Source organism: Oncorhynchus keta, unplaced genomic scaffold (genome assembly GCF_023373465.1).
Source record: "Oncorhynchus keta strain PuntledgeMale-10-30-2019 unplaced genomic scaffold, Oket_V2 Un_contig_2546_pilon_pilon, whole genome shotgun sequence".
NCBI classification, from domain to species: Eukaryota; Metazoa; Chordata; class Actinopteri; order Salmoniformes; family Salmonidae; genus Oncorhynchus; species Oncorhynchus keta.
In genome coordinates this window covers 15,001-26,624 of record NW_026284463.1, presented here as the reverse complement: position 1 = coordinate 26,624, position 11,624 = coordinate 15,001, and the positions used below count along the sequence as shown (strand labels likewise).

The window sequence follows — 11,624 nt, the reverse complement described above, 5'->3', positions numbered from 1 at the left end:
AGACTATAGTGCAGTCTATACAGAGGACTATAGTAGTCTGCAGAGAGGGCTATAGTACAGTCTATACAGAGATGACTATAGTACAGTCTATACAGAAAGGACTATAATAGTCTATACAGAGAGGGCTATAGTACAGTCTATACAGAGAGGACTATAGTAGTCTGCAGAGAGGACTATAGTACAGTCTATACAGATGACTATAGTACAGTCTATACAGTGAAGACTATAGTGCAGTCTATACAGAGAGGACTATAGTACAGTCTATACAGAGAGGACTATAGTACAGTCTATACAGAGAGAACTATAGTACAGTCTATATAGAGGACTATAGTACAGTCTATACAGAGAGGACTATAGTAGTCTGCAGAGAGGGCTATAGTACAGTCTATACAGAGGGCTATAGTACAGTCTATACAGAGAGGACTATAATAGTCTGCAGAGAGGACTATAGTACAGTCTATACAGATAGGACTATAGTACAGTCTATAGAGGACTATAGTACAGTCTATACAGAGAGGACTATAGTACAGTCTATAAGGAGGACTATAGTACAGTCTATACAGAGAGGACTATAGTACAGTCTATAAGGAGGACTATAGTACAGTCTATACAGAGAGGACTATAGTAGTCTGCAGAGAGGACTATAGTACAGTCTATACAGAGAGGACTATAGTACAGTCACTATAGTACAGTCTATACAGAGAGGACTATAGTACAGTCTATACAGAGAGGACTATAGTACAGTCTATAGTACAGTCTAGAGAGGACTATAGTACAGTCTATAGAGGGCTATAGTACAGTCTATACAGAGGGGACTATAGTAGTCTGCAGAGAGGACTATAGTACAGTCTATACAGAGAGGACTATAGTGCAGTCTATACAGAGAGGACTATAGTGCAGTCTATACAGAGAAGACTATAGTGCAGTCTATACAGAGAGGACTATAGTGCAGTCTATACAGAGGACTATAGTACAGTCTATACAGAGAGGACTATAGTACAGTCTATACAGAGGTGTATTATGTTGTATGTAGCTCAGACTGTAGCGCGAGTCTAGTCTGTACAGTATAATCTGTCTAGCTCTATAGCTGCAGAGAGAGGACTAGACAATGGCTTCAGTATGTTTCAGTATGTTCCTTCGTTCTCCCTAAACCCCGACATGAGAGGGGGCTGCAGCCTGCTCCGTTGTTGAAGGGTAAGAAAGAGCACCGGCTCAACTCCTCCAGTTACGCTAATACATACTACAATCAAAACAGAGGGCAGAGAGAAGAGGGGAGAAGAGAGAAGAGAGAAGAGTGGGAGAAGAGAGAAGAGGGGGAGAAGAGAGCAGGCCTGTCACCGCCGAAAAAGAGCGCGCGAGAGGTGGGCGTGGACAAAGTTCGGAAAGGCAGGGTCGGTTTCCTGCCGGGGTAAGCACGTGGTTCCGTATGTGTGTCAGACAGAGGTTTTCTGAGCTCCCCCTTTTTCCCCCCAGACAGTTAATATTCATTTACCAGCACTTTTATCCTCTACCAACCCACGACGATTCGAAACGACAACCGGGAGGAGCGTGTGTGTGTGTTGTGCCATCCGATCCATCTCGTTCGCGGGTCATGACGCTCGAGGCGATCCGTTACCGGGCCGGGTCTCTGCAGATTCTTAACCAGCTGCTCCTACCGCAGGAGACTGTGTTCGACGAGGTCCGCACAGTGCAGGACGGCTATGAAGCGATAAAGTCCATGAAGGTAAGAAATATCACTCTCTGTCTTCTCCCTCGTTCGTTTCCTGTCCGATTCCACACTCACTACGTGTCACCTCCCCGTGTGTGTGTTTCTAGTTATCAGTGTTTCCACCACAGTGTGTGTAGCTATGCTGACTACGGGTGTCTTTGTGTCAGACAGGGTGGGTATTTAGTGTGAGCTGTGCACCCTGCCCTCGGTTCTGTCACAGAGCATATCTGGGCGGTGTTGTGCGAAGGGCTTGTGGCCTGTGACAGGCTCTTTGTTGAAGGCCTGTGTGTTTTGACCGTCCCTGCTATTTCCACGGATTTTACTACCGTCCGCAGCGCCGTATTGCATGGAATAGCGGCCCCGGTGTGGACGGTCGGGGTTGGATCACACACACAGTGTGTCACTCGTTCGTTTTTACCGGCCCGGTTTCTCAATTTAAAGTGATCCTAAGCGACAATGGATCCAATTATTTATTTACCGTTTAACGTTAACCCGTGCCACCGACAAAACCACCGTGCCAGGTATCCGCACCCACCCATGAAAACGCCCACCCCCTTCGCTCCCTTTATCTTGCTCTCACTGTAAAGATTGTCTATGCATTATTAATGACCGACTCCCGGGGTTTTGTTCGCTCCTGCAGTCGGTGCTCTGCCGCTTGTTGACTCCTTTTATTAGTGTTTGGCGACGGCTTTTATCAGAGCGGTTCTGATGAGGAGAGGTGTTTTGTTGATCGTCAAATAGACTATTTCTCTTATATTTTTATTCTTCATAATAAACCTCCTTCCATTGATACAGACACCCTCTCTTCATCTCCCTCTTTGTCTCACACACACACACACACACACACACACACACACACACACACACACACACACACACTGAGATACTCTCCATCTGAGCATCAGTCCAACTTCAGACCTGTGATGGAACGCCTCTTAAACAGTATGATGTCGTCATGGTGATAGTAATGGTAGTGTCTCTGGGGATGGATGACACCACTACTCACTGTCCTGCTGTCTGTGTGTCCTGACTATCGCCCTGCTTTGTGTCGGCAGGTAGCCTAGTGGTTAGAGGGTTGGGCGTGTGTGTACAGTCCTGTCTGGTATTGCCTGCATACGGTCCTGTCTGTTATTGCCTGCATACGGTCCTGTCTGGTATTGCCTGCATACGGTCCTGTCTGGTATTGCCTGCATACGGTCCTGTCTGGTATTGCCTGCATACGGTCCTGTCTGGTATTGCCTGCATATGGTCCTTTCTGGTATTGCCTGCATATGGTCCTTTCTGGTATTGCCTGCATACGGTCCTGTCTGGTATTGCCTGCATACGGTCCTGTCTGGTATTGCCTGCATACGGTCCTGTCTGGTATTGCCTGCATACGGTCCTGTCTGGTATTGCCTGCATACGGTCCTGTCTGGTATTGCCTGCATACGGTCCTGTCTGGTATTGCCTGCATACGGTCCTTTCTGGTATTGCCTGCATACGGTCCTGTCTGGTATTGCCTGCATACGGTCCTGTCTGGTATTGCCTGCATACGGTCCTGTCTGGTATTGCCTGCATACGGTCCTGTCTGGTATTGCCTGCATACGGTCCTGTCTGGTATTGCCTGCATACGGTCCTGTCTGGTATTGCCTGCATACGGTCCTGTCTGGTATTGCCTGCATACGGTCCTGTCTGGTATTGCCTGCATACGGTCCTGTCTGGTATTGCCTGCATACGGTCCTGTCTGGTATTGCCTGCATACGGTCCTGTCTGGTATTGCCTGCATACGGTCCTGTCTGGTATTGCCTGCATACGGTCCTGTCTGGTATTGCCTGCATACGGTCCTGTCTGGTATTGCCTGCATACGGTCCTGTCTGGTATTGCCTGCATACGGTCCTGTCTGGTATTGCCTGCATACGGTCCTGTCTGGTATTGCCTGCATACGGTCCTGTCTGGTATTGCCTGCATACGGTCCTGTCTGGTATTGCCTGCATACGGTCCTGTCTGGTATTGCCTGCATACGGTCCTGTCTGGTATTGCCTGCATACGGTCCTGTCTGGTATTGCCTGCATCCTGTCTGGTATTGCCTGGTCCTGTCTGGTATTGCCTGCATACGGTCTTGTCTGGTATTGCCTGCATACGGTCCTGTCTGGTATTGCCTGCATACGGTCCTGTCTGGTATTGCCTGCATACGGTCCTGTCTGGTATTGCCTGCATACGGTCCTGTCTGGTATTGCCTGCATACGGTCCTGTCTGGTATTGCCTGCATACGGTCCTGTCTGGTATTGCCTGCATACGGTCCTGTTTGGTATTGCCTGCATACGGTCCTGTCTGGTGTTGCCTGCATACGGTCCTGTCTGGTTATTGCCTGCATACGGTCCTGTCTGGTATAGCCTCGTACTGCATAGTTTCAGTCTTCTGGACAGGAGAGTTCTAGAGGAGTGTGGGGGTTCCAGCAGGCGAGGAGAGATGGGAGGAGACAGGTGTATGATAAAGACCAATGAGAGAGTTCGATAGACACACAGGTCCTCCCTCTCTGGTTTACCTGGAGGATTACAAGAAATGTTCAAAGGCTCAATTCCAATATGATGTCTGGTTCCTCCTCCATTCCTTCTCCCCCTCCATTCCTTCTCCTCCTCCATTCCTTCTCCCCTTCCATTCCTTCTCCTCCTCCATTCCTTCTCCTCCTCCATTCCTTCTCCTCCTCCATTCCTTCTCCCCCTCCATTCCTTCTCCTCCTCCATTCCTTCTCCTCCTCCATTCCTTCTCCTCCTCCATTCCTTCTCCTCCTCCTCCATTCCTTCTCCTCCTCCATTCCTTCTCCTCCTCCATTCCTTCTCCCCCTCCATTCCTTCTCCCCTTCCATTCCTTCTCCTCCTCCATTCCTTCTCCTCCTCCATTCCTCCTCCTCCTCCATTCCTCCTCCTCCTCCATTCCTTCTCCTCCTCCATTCCTTCTCCCCCTCCATTCCTTCTCCCCTCCATTCCTTCTCCTCCTCCATTCCTTCTCCTCCTCCATTCCTTCTCCTCCTCCATTCCTTCTCCTCCTCCATTCCTTCTCCCTCCTCCATTCCTTCTTCTCCTCCTCCATTCCTTCTCCTCCTCCATTCCTTCTCCTCCTCCATTCCTTCTCCTCCTCCATTCCTTCTCCCCTCCATTCCTTCTCCCCTCCATTCCTTCTCCTCCTCCATTCCCCTCCCCTCCATTCCCCTTCTCCTTCCATTCCTTCTCCTCCATTCCTTCTCTCCCCTCCATTCTCTCCCCTCCATTCCTTCTCCCCTCCATTCCTTCTCCTCCATTCCTTCTCCCCCTCCATTCCTTCTCCCCTCCATTCCTTCTCCCCCTCCATTCCTTCTCCCCTCCATTCCTTCTCCCCCTCCATTCCTTCTCCCCCTCCATTCCTTCTCCCCCTCCATTCCTTCTCCTCCTCCATTCCTTCTCCCCTCCATTCCTTCTCCCCTCCATTCCTTCTCCTCCTCCATTCCTTCTCCCTCCTCCATTCCTTCTCCCCCTCCATTCCTTCTCCTCCTCCATTCCTTCTCCTCCTCCATTCCTTCTCCCCCTCCATTCCTTCTCCCCCTCCATTCCTTCTCCTCCTCCATTCCTTCTCCTCCTCCATTCCTTCTCCCCCCTCCATTCCTTCTCCCCCTCCATTCCTTCTCCTCCTCCATTCCTTCTCCCTCCATTCCTTCTCCCCCTCCATTCCTTCTCCCCTCCATTCCTTCCCTCCTCCATTCCTTCTCCTCCTCCATTCCTTCTCCTCCTCCATTCCTTCTCCCTCCATTCCTTCTCCCTCCATTCCTTCTCCCCCTCCATTCCTTCTCCTCCTCCATTCCTTCTCCCTCCATTCCTTCTCCCCCCCCATTCCTTCTCCCCCCTCCATTCCTTCTCCCCCCTCCATTCCTTCTCCCCCCTCCATTCCTTCTCCTCCTCCATTCCTTCTCCTCCTCCATTCCTTCTCCTCCTCCATTCCTTCTCCCTCCATTCCTTCTCCTCCTCCATTCCTTCTCCCTCCATTCCTTCTCCCCCCTCCATTCCTTCTCCTCCTCCATTCCTTCTCCTCCTCCATTCCTTCTCCCTCCATTCCTTCTCCTCCTCCATTCCTTCTCCCTCCATTCCTTCTCCCTCCATTCCTTCTCCCTCCATTCCTTCTCCTCCTCCATTCCTTCTCCCCTCCATTCCTTCTCCCCTCCATTCCTTCTCCTCCTCCATTCCTTCTCCTCCTCCATTCCTTCTCCCTCCATTCCTTCTCCCTCCATTCCTTCTCCCCCTCCATTCCTTCTCCCCCTCCATTCCTTCTCCCCCTCCATTCCTTCTCCCCTCCATTCCTTCTCCCTCCATTCCTTCCCCTCCATTCCTTCTCCCCTCCATTCCTTCTCCCTCCATTCCTTCTCCCTCCATTCCTTCTCCCCTCCATTCCTTCTCCTCCTCCATTCCTTCTCCTCCTCCATTCCTCTCCCCTCCATTCCTTCTCCTCCTCCATTCCTTCTCCTCCTCCATTCCTTCTCCTCCATTCCTTCTCCCTCCATTCCTTCTCCCCTCCATTCCTTCTCCTCCTCCATTCCTTCTCCTCCTCCATTCCTTCTCCCCCTCCATTCCTTCTCCCCCTCCATTCCTTCTCCTCCTCCATTCCTTCTCCCCTCCATTCCTTCTCCTCCTCCATTCCTTCTCCTCCTCCATTCCTTCTCCCTCCATTCCTTCTCCCCCCTCCATTCCTTCTCCCCTCCCTTCCTTCTCCCCCTCCCTTCCTTCTCCCCCTCCATTCCTTCTCCCCCTCCATTCCTTCTCCTCCTCCATTCCTTCTCCCTCCATTCCTTCTCCCCTCCATTCCTTCTCCCCCTCCATTCCTTCTCCTCCTCCATTCCTTCTCCCTCCATTCCTTCTCCCCCTCCATTCCTTCTCCCCCTCCATTCCTTCTCCTCCTCCATTCCTTCTCCCTCCATTCCTTCTCCCTCCATTCCTTCTCCCCCTCCATTCCTTCTCCCTCCTCCATTCCTTCTCCCCTCCATTCCTTCTCCCCCTCCATTCCTTCTCCCCCTCATTCCTTCTCCCTCCTCCATTCCTTCTCCCTCCTCCATTCCTTCTCCCTCCTCCATTCCTTCTCCCCCCCCATTCCTTCTCCCCCTCCATTCCTTCTCCCCCTCCATTCCTTCTCCCCCTCATTCCTTCTCCTTCTCCTCCTCCATTCCTTCTCCTCCTCCATTCCTTCTCCTCCTCCATTCCTTCTCCTCCTCCATTCCTTCTCCTCCTCCATTCCTTCTCCCTCCATTCCTCCCCCTCCATTCCTTCTCCCCCTCCATTCCTTCTCCCCCTCCATTCCCCTTCTCCCCCTCCATTCCTTCTCCCCCTCCATTCCTTCCCCTCCATTCCTTCTCCTCCTCCATTCCTTCTCCTCCTCCATTCCTTCTCCTCCTCCATTCCTTCTCCCCCTCCATTCCTTCTCCCCCTCCATTCCTTCTCCCCCTCCATTCCTTCTCCCTCCATTCCTTCTCCCTCCATTCCTTCTCCCTCCATTCCTTCTCCCTCCTCCATTCCTTCTCCCCCTCCATTCCTTCTCCCCCTCCATTCCTTCTCCCTCCTCCATTCCTTCTCCCTCCTCCATTCCTTCTCCCCCCTCATTCCTTCTCCCCCCTCATTCCTTCTCCTTCTCCTCCTCCATTCCTTCTCCTCCTCCATTCCTTCTCCCCCTCCATTCCTTCTCCCCCTCCATTCCTTCTCCCCTCCATTCCTTCTCTCCCTCCATTCCTTCTCCCCCTCCATTCCTTCTCCCCCTCCATTCCTTCTCCCCTCCATTCCTTCTCCCCCTCCATTCCTTCTCCCCTCCATTCCTTCTCCTCCTCCATTCCTTCTCCCCTCCATTCCTTCTCCTCCTCCATTCCTTCTCCTCCTCCATTCCTTCTCCTCCTCCATTCCTTCTCCTCCTCCATTCCTTCTCCTCCTCCATTCCTTCTCCCTCCATTCCTTCTCCCCTCCATTCCTTCTCCCCTCCATTCCTTCTCCCCTCCATTCCTTCTCCCCTCCATTCCTTCTCCTCCATTCCTTCTCCCCCTCCATTCCTTCTCCCCTCCATTCCTTCTCCCCCTCCATTCCTTCTCCCCCTCCATTCCTTCTCCCCTCCATTCCTTCTCCCCCTCCATTCCTTCTCCCCCTCCATTCCTTCTCCCTCCTCCATTCCTTCTCCCTCCTCCATTCCTTCTCCCCTCCATTCCTTCTCCCCCTCCATTCCTTCTCCCCCTCCATTCCTTCTCCCCCTCCATTCCTTCTCCCCTCATTCCTTCTCCTTCTCCTCCTCCATTCCTTCTCCTCCTCCATTCCTTCTCCTCCTCCATTCCTTCTCCTCCTCCATTCCTTCTCCTCCTCCATTCCTTCTCCCCCTCCATTCCTTCTCCCCTCCATTCCTTCTCCCCCTCCATTCCTTCTCCCCCTCCATTCCTTCTCCCCTCCATTCCTTCTCCCTCCTCCATTCCTTCTCCCCCTCCATTCCTTCTCCCCCTCCATTCCTTCTCCCCTCCATTCCTTCTCCCCCTCCATTCCTTCTCCCCCCTCCATTCCTTCTCCCTCCTCCATTCCTTCTCCCTCCTCCATTCCTTCTCCCTCCTCCATTCCTTCTCCCCCTCCATTCCTTCTCCCCCTCCATTCCTTCTCCCCCTCATTCCTTCTCCCCCTCATTCCTTCTCCTTCCCCTCCTCCATTCCTTCTCCCCCTCCATTCCTTCTCCTCCTCCATTCCTTCTCCTCCTCCATTCCTTCTCCCCCTCCATTCCTTCTCCCCCTCCATTCCTTCTCCCCTCCATTCCTTCTCCCCTCCATTCCTTCTCCCCCTCCATTCCTTCTCCTCCTCCATTCCTTCTCCCCTCCATTCCTTCTCCTCCTCCATTCCTTCTCCCCCTCCATTCCTTCTCCTCCTCCATTCCTTCTCCCCCTCCATTCCTTCTCCTCCTCCATTCCTTCTCTCCCTCCAGGTACGGGGGGCTCCTGCCATCGCCATCGTAGGCTGTCTGAGCCTGGCAGTGGAGCTGCGCGCAGGTGCCGGGGGCAACGACCCCGTGACCTTCATCCGGGAGTCTCTGTGTCACCTGACTTCTGCAAGACCCACGGCTGTCAATATGGGCCGGGCCGCCCGAGAACTGATGGAGTTTGCCGAGAACGAGAGCATGGAGAAAAACCCAGAACAACTCACAGAGAGGTATGGAGAGAGGGATGGGTGGAGGGAGATGGAGATGGAGAGAGGGATGGGTGGAGGGAGGGAGAGAGGGATGGGTGGAGGGAGGGAGAGAGGGATGGGTGGAGGGAGGGAGAGAGGAATGGGTGGAGGGAGAGAGGAATGGGTGGAGGGAGAGAGGAATGGGTGGAGGGAGATGGGGAGGGAGAGAGAGAGGGATGGGTGGAGGGAGATGGAGAGAGGGATGGGTGGAGGGAGATGGAGAGAGGGATGGGTGGAGGGAGATGGAGATGGAGAGAGGGATGGGTGGAGGGAGGGAGAGAGGAATGGGTGGAGGGAGGGAGAGAGGGATGGGTGTTGAGAGATGGAGATAGAGGGAGGGATGGGTAGAGGGAGGGATGGGTAGAGGGAGGGATGGGTAGAGGGAGGGATGGGTGGAGGGAGAGAGGGAGGGATGGGTGGAGGGAGGGAGAGAGGGATGGGTGTAGGGAGGGAGATGGAGGGAGGGATGGATGTAGGGAGAGAGATGGAGGGAGGGATGGATGTAGGGAGAGAGATGGGGAGAGGGATGGATGTAGGGAGAGAGATGGGGAGAGGGATGAATGTATGGAGAGAGAGAGGGATGACTATAGAGAGAGAGGGATGGATGGATGGATGTAGGGAGAGAGAGAGGGATGAGAGGGATGGATGTAGGGAGAGAGATGGAGGGAGGGATGGATGTAGGGAGAGGGATGAATGTATGGAGAGAGAGAGAGGGATGACTATAGAGAGAGAGAGGGATGGATGGATGGATGTAGGGAGAGAGAGAGGGATGAGAGGGATGGATGTAGGCAGAGAGAGAGAGGGATGAGAGGGATGGATGTAGGCAGAGAGAGAGGGAGGGATGGATGTAGGGAGAGAGAGAGGGAGGGATGGATGTAGGGAGAGAGAGAGGGAGGGATGGATGTAGGGAGAGAGAGAGAGGGAGGGATGGATGTAGGGCGAGAGAGAGAGGGAGGGATGGATGTAGGGAGAGAGAGAGGGAGGATGGATGTAGGGAGAGAGAGAGGGAGGGATGGATGTAGGGAGAGAGAGAGAGAGAGGGAGGGATGGATGTAGGGAGAGAGAGAGAGAGAGAGGGAGGGATGGATGTAGGGAGAGAGAGAGAGGGAGGGATGGATGTAGGGCGAGAGAGAGAGGGAGGGATGGATGTAGGGAGAGAGAGAGAGGGAGGGATGGATGTAGGGAGAGAGAGAGAGAGAGGGAGGGATGGATGTAGAGAGAGAGAGAGAGAGGGATGGATGTAGGGAGAGAGAGAGGGAGGGATGGATGTAGGGAGAGAGAGAGGGAGGGATGGATGTAGGGAGAGAGAGGGAGGGAGGGAGGTAGAGAGAGAGGGAGGGATGGATGTAGGGGGAGAGAGAGAGAGAGGGAGGGATGGATGTAGGGGGAGAGAGAGAGAGAGGGAGGGATGGATGTAGGGAGAGAGAGAGGGAGGGATGGATGTAGGGAGAGAGAGGGATGGATGTAGGGAGGGATGGATGTAGGGAGAGGGATGAATGTATGGAGAGAGAGAGAGGGATGACTATAGAGAGAGAGGGATGGATGTAGGGAGAGAGAGAGAGGGATGAGAGGGATGGATGTAGGCAGAGAGAGAGAGAGGGGGATGTAGGGAGAGAGAGAGGGGGGATGTAGGGAGAGAGAGAGGGAGGGATGGAGGTAGGGAGAGAGAGAGGGAGGGATGGATGTAGGGAGAGAGAGAGGGAGGGATGGATGTAGGGAGAGAGAGAGAGAGGGAGGGATGGATGTAGGGAGAGAGAGAGAGGGAGGGATGGATGTAGGGAGAGAGAGAGAGAGGGAGGGATGGATGTAGGGAGAGAGAGGGAGGGATGGATGTAGGGAGAGAGAGAGGGATGGATGTAGGGCGAGAGAGGGAGGGATGGATGTAGGGCGAGAGAGGGAGGGATGGATGTAGGGAGAGAGGGAGGGATGGATGTAGGGAGAGAGAGGGAGGGATGGATGTAGGGAGAGAGAGAGGGAGGGATGGATGTAGGGAGAGAGGGAGGGATGGATGGATGTAGGGAGAGAGAGAGGGAGGGATGGATGTAGGGAGAGAGAGAGGGATGGATGGATGTAGGGAGAGAGAGAGGGATGTAGGGAGAGAGAGAGGGAGGGATGGATGTAGAGAGAGAGAGGGAGGGATGGATGTAGAGAGAGAGAGGGAGGGATGGATGTAGAGAGAGAGAGGGAGGGATGGATGTAGAGAGAGAGAGGGAGGGATGGATGGGAGAGAGGGAGGGATGGATGTAGGGGGAGAGAGAGAGAGGGAGGGATGGATGTAGGGAGAGAGAGAGGGAGGGATGGATGTAGGGAGAGAGAGAGGGAGGGATGGATGTAGGGAGAGGGATGAATGTATGGAGAGAGAGAGAGGGATGACTATAGAGAGAGAGGGATGGATGTAGGGAGAGAGAGAGAGGGATGAGAGGGATGGATGTAGGCAGAGAGAGAGAGAGAGAGAGGGGGATGTAGGGAGAGAGAGAGGGAGGGATGGATGTAGGGAGAGAGAGAGGGAGGGATGGATGTAGGGAGAGAGAGAGGGAGGGATGGATGTAGGGAGAGAGAGAGGGAGGGATGGAGGTAGGGAGAGAGAGAGGGAGGGATGGAGGTAGGGAGAGAGAGAGGGAGGGATGGATGTAGGGAGAGAGAGAGAGAGGGAGGGATGGATGTAGGGAGAGAGAGAGAGAGAGAGGGATGGATGGATGTAGGGAGAGAGAGAGAGGGAGGGATGGAGGGAGGGA

At 53.5% G+C, this 11,624-nt stretch overlaps 1 protein-coding gene across 1 annotated transcript in view; it reads left to right on the top strand.

Moving 5' to 3' along the window:
* The first annotated feature begins 1,451 nt into the window (after positions 1-1,451).
* LOC127922371 (methylthioribose-1-phosphate isomerase) overlaps positions 1,452-11,624 on the top strand; it is a 24,819-nt gene continuing 14,646 nt past the window's right edge. The window contains exons 1-2 of the mRNA XM_052506091.1: positions 1,452-1,723; positions 8,648-8,871. Coding sequence (XP_052362051.1) covers positions 1,592-1,723; positions 8,648-8,871 — 356 coding nt within the window. The 5' untranslated portion in view covers positions 1,452-1,591. The remainder of the gene's footprint in view (positions 1,724-8,647; positions 8,872-11,624) is intronic.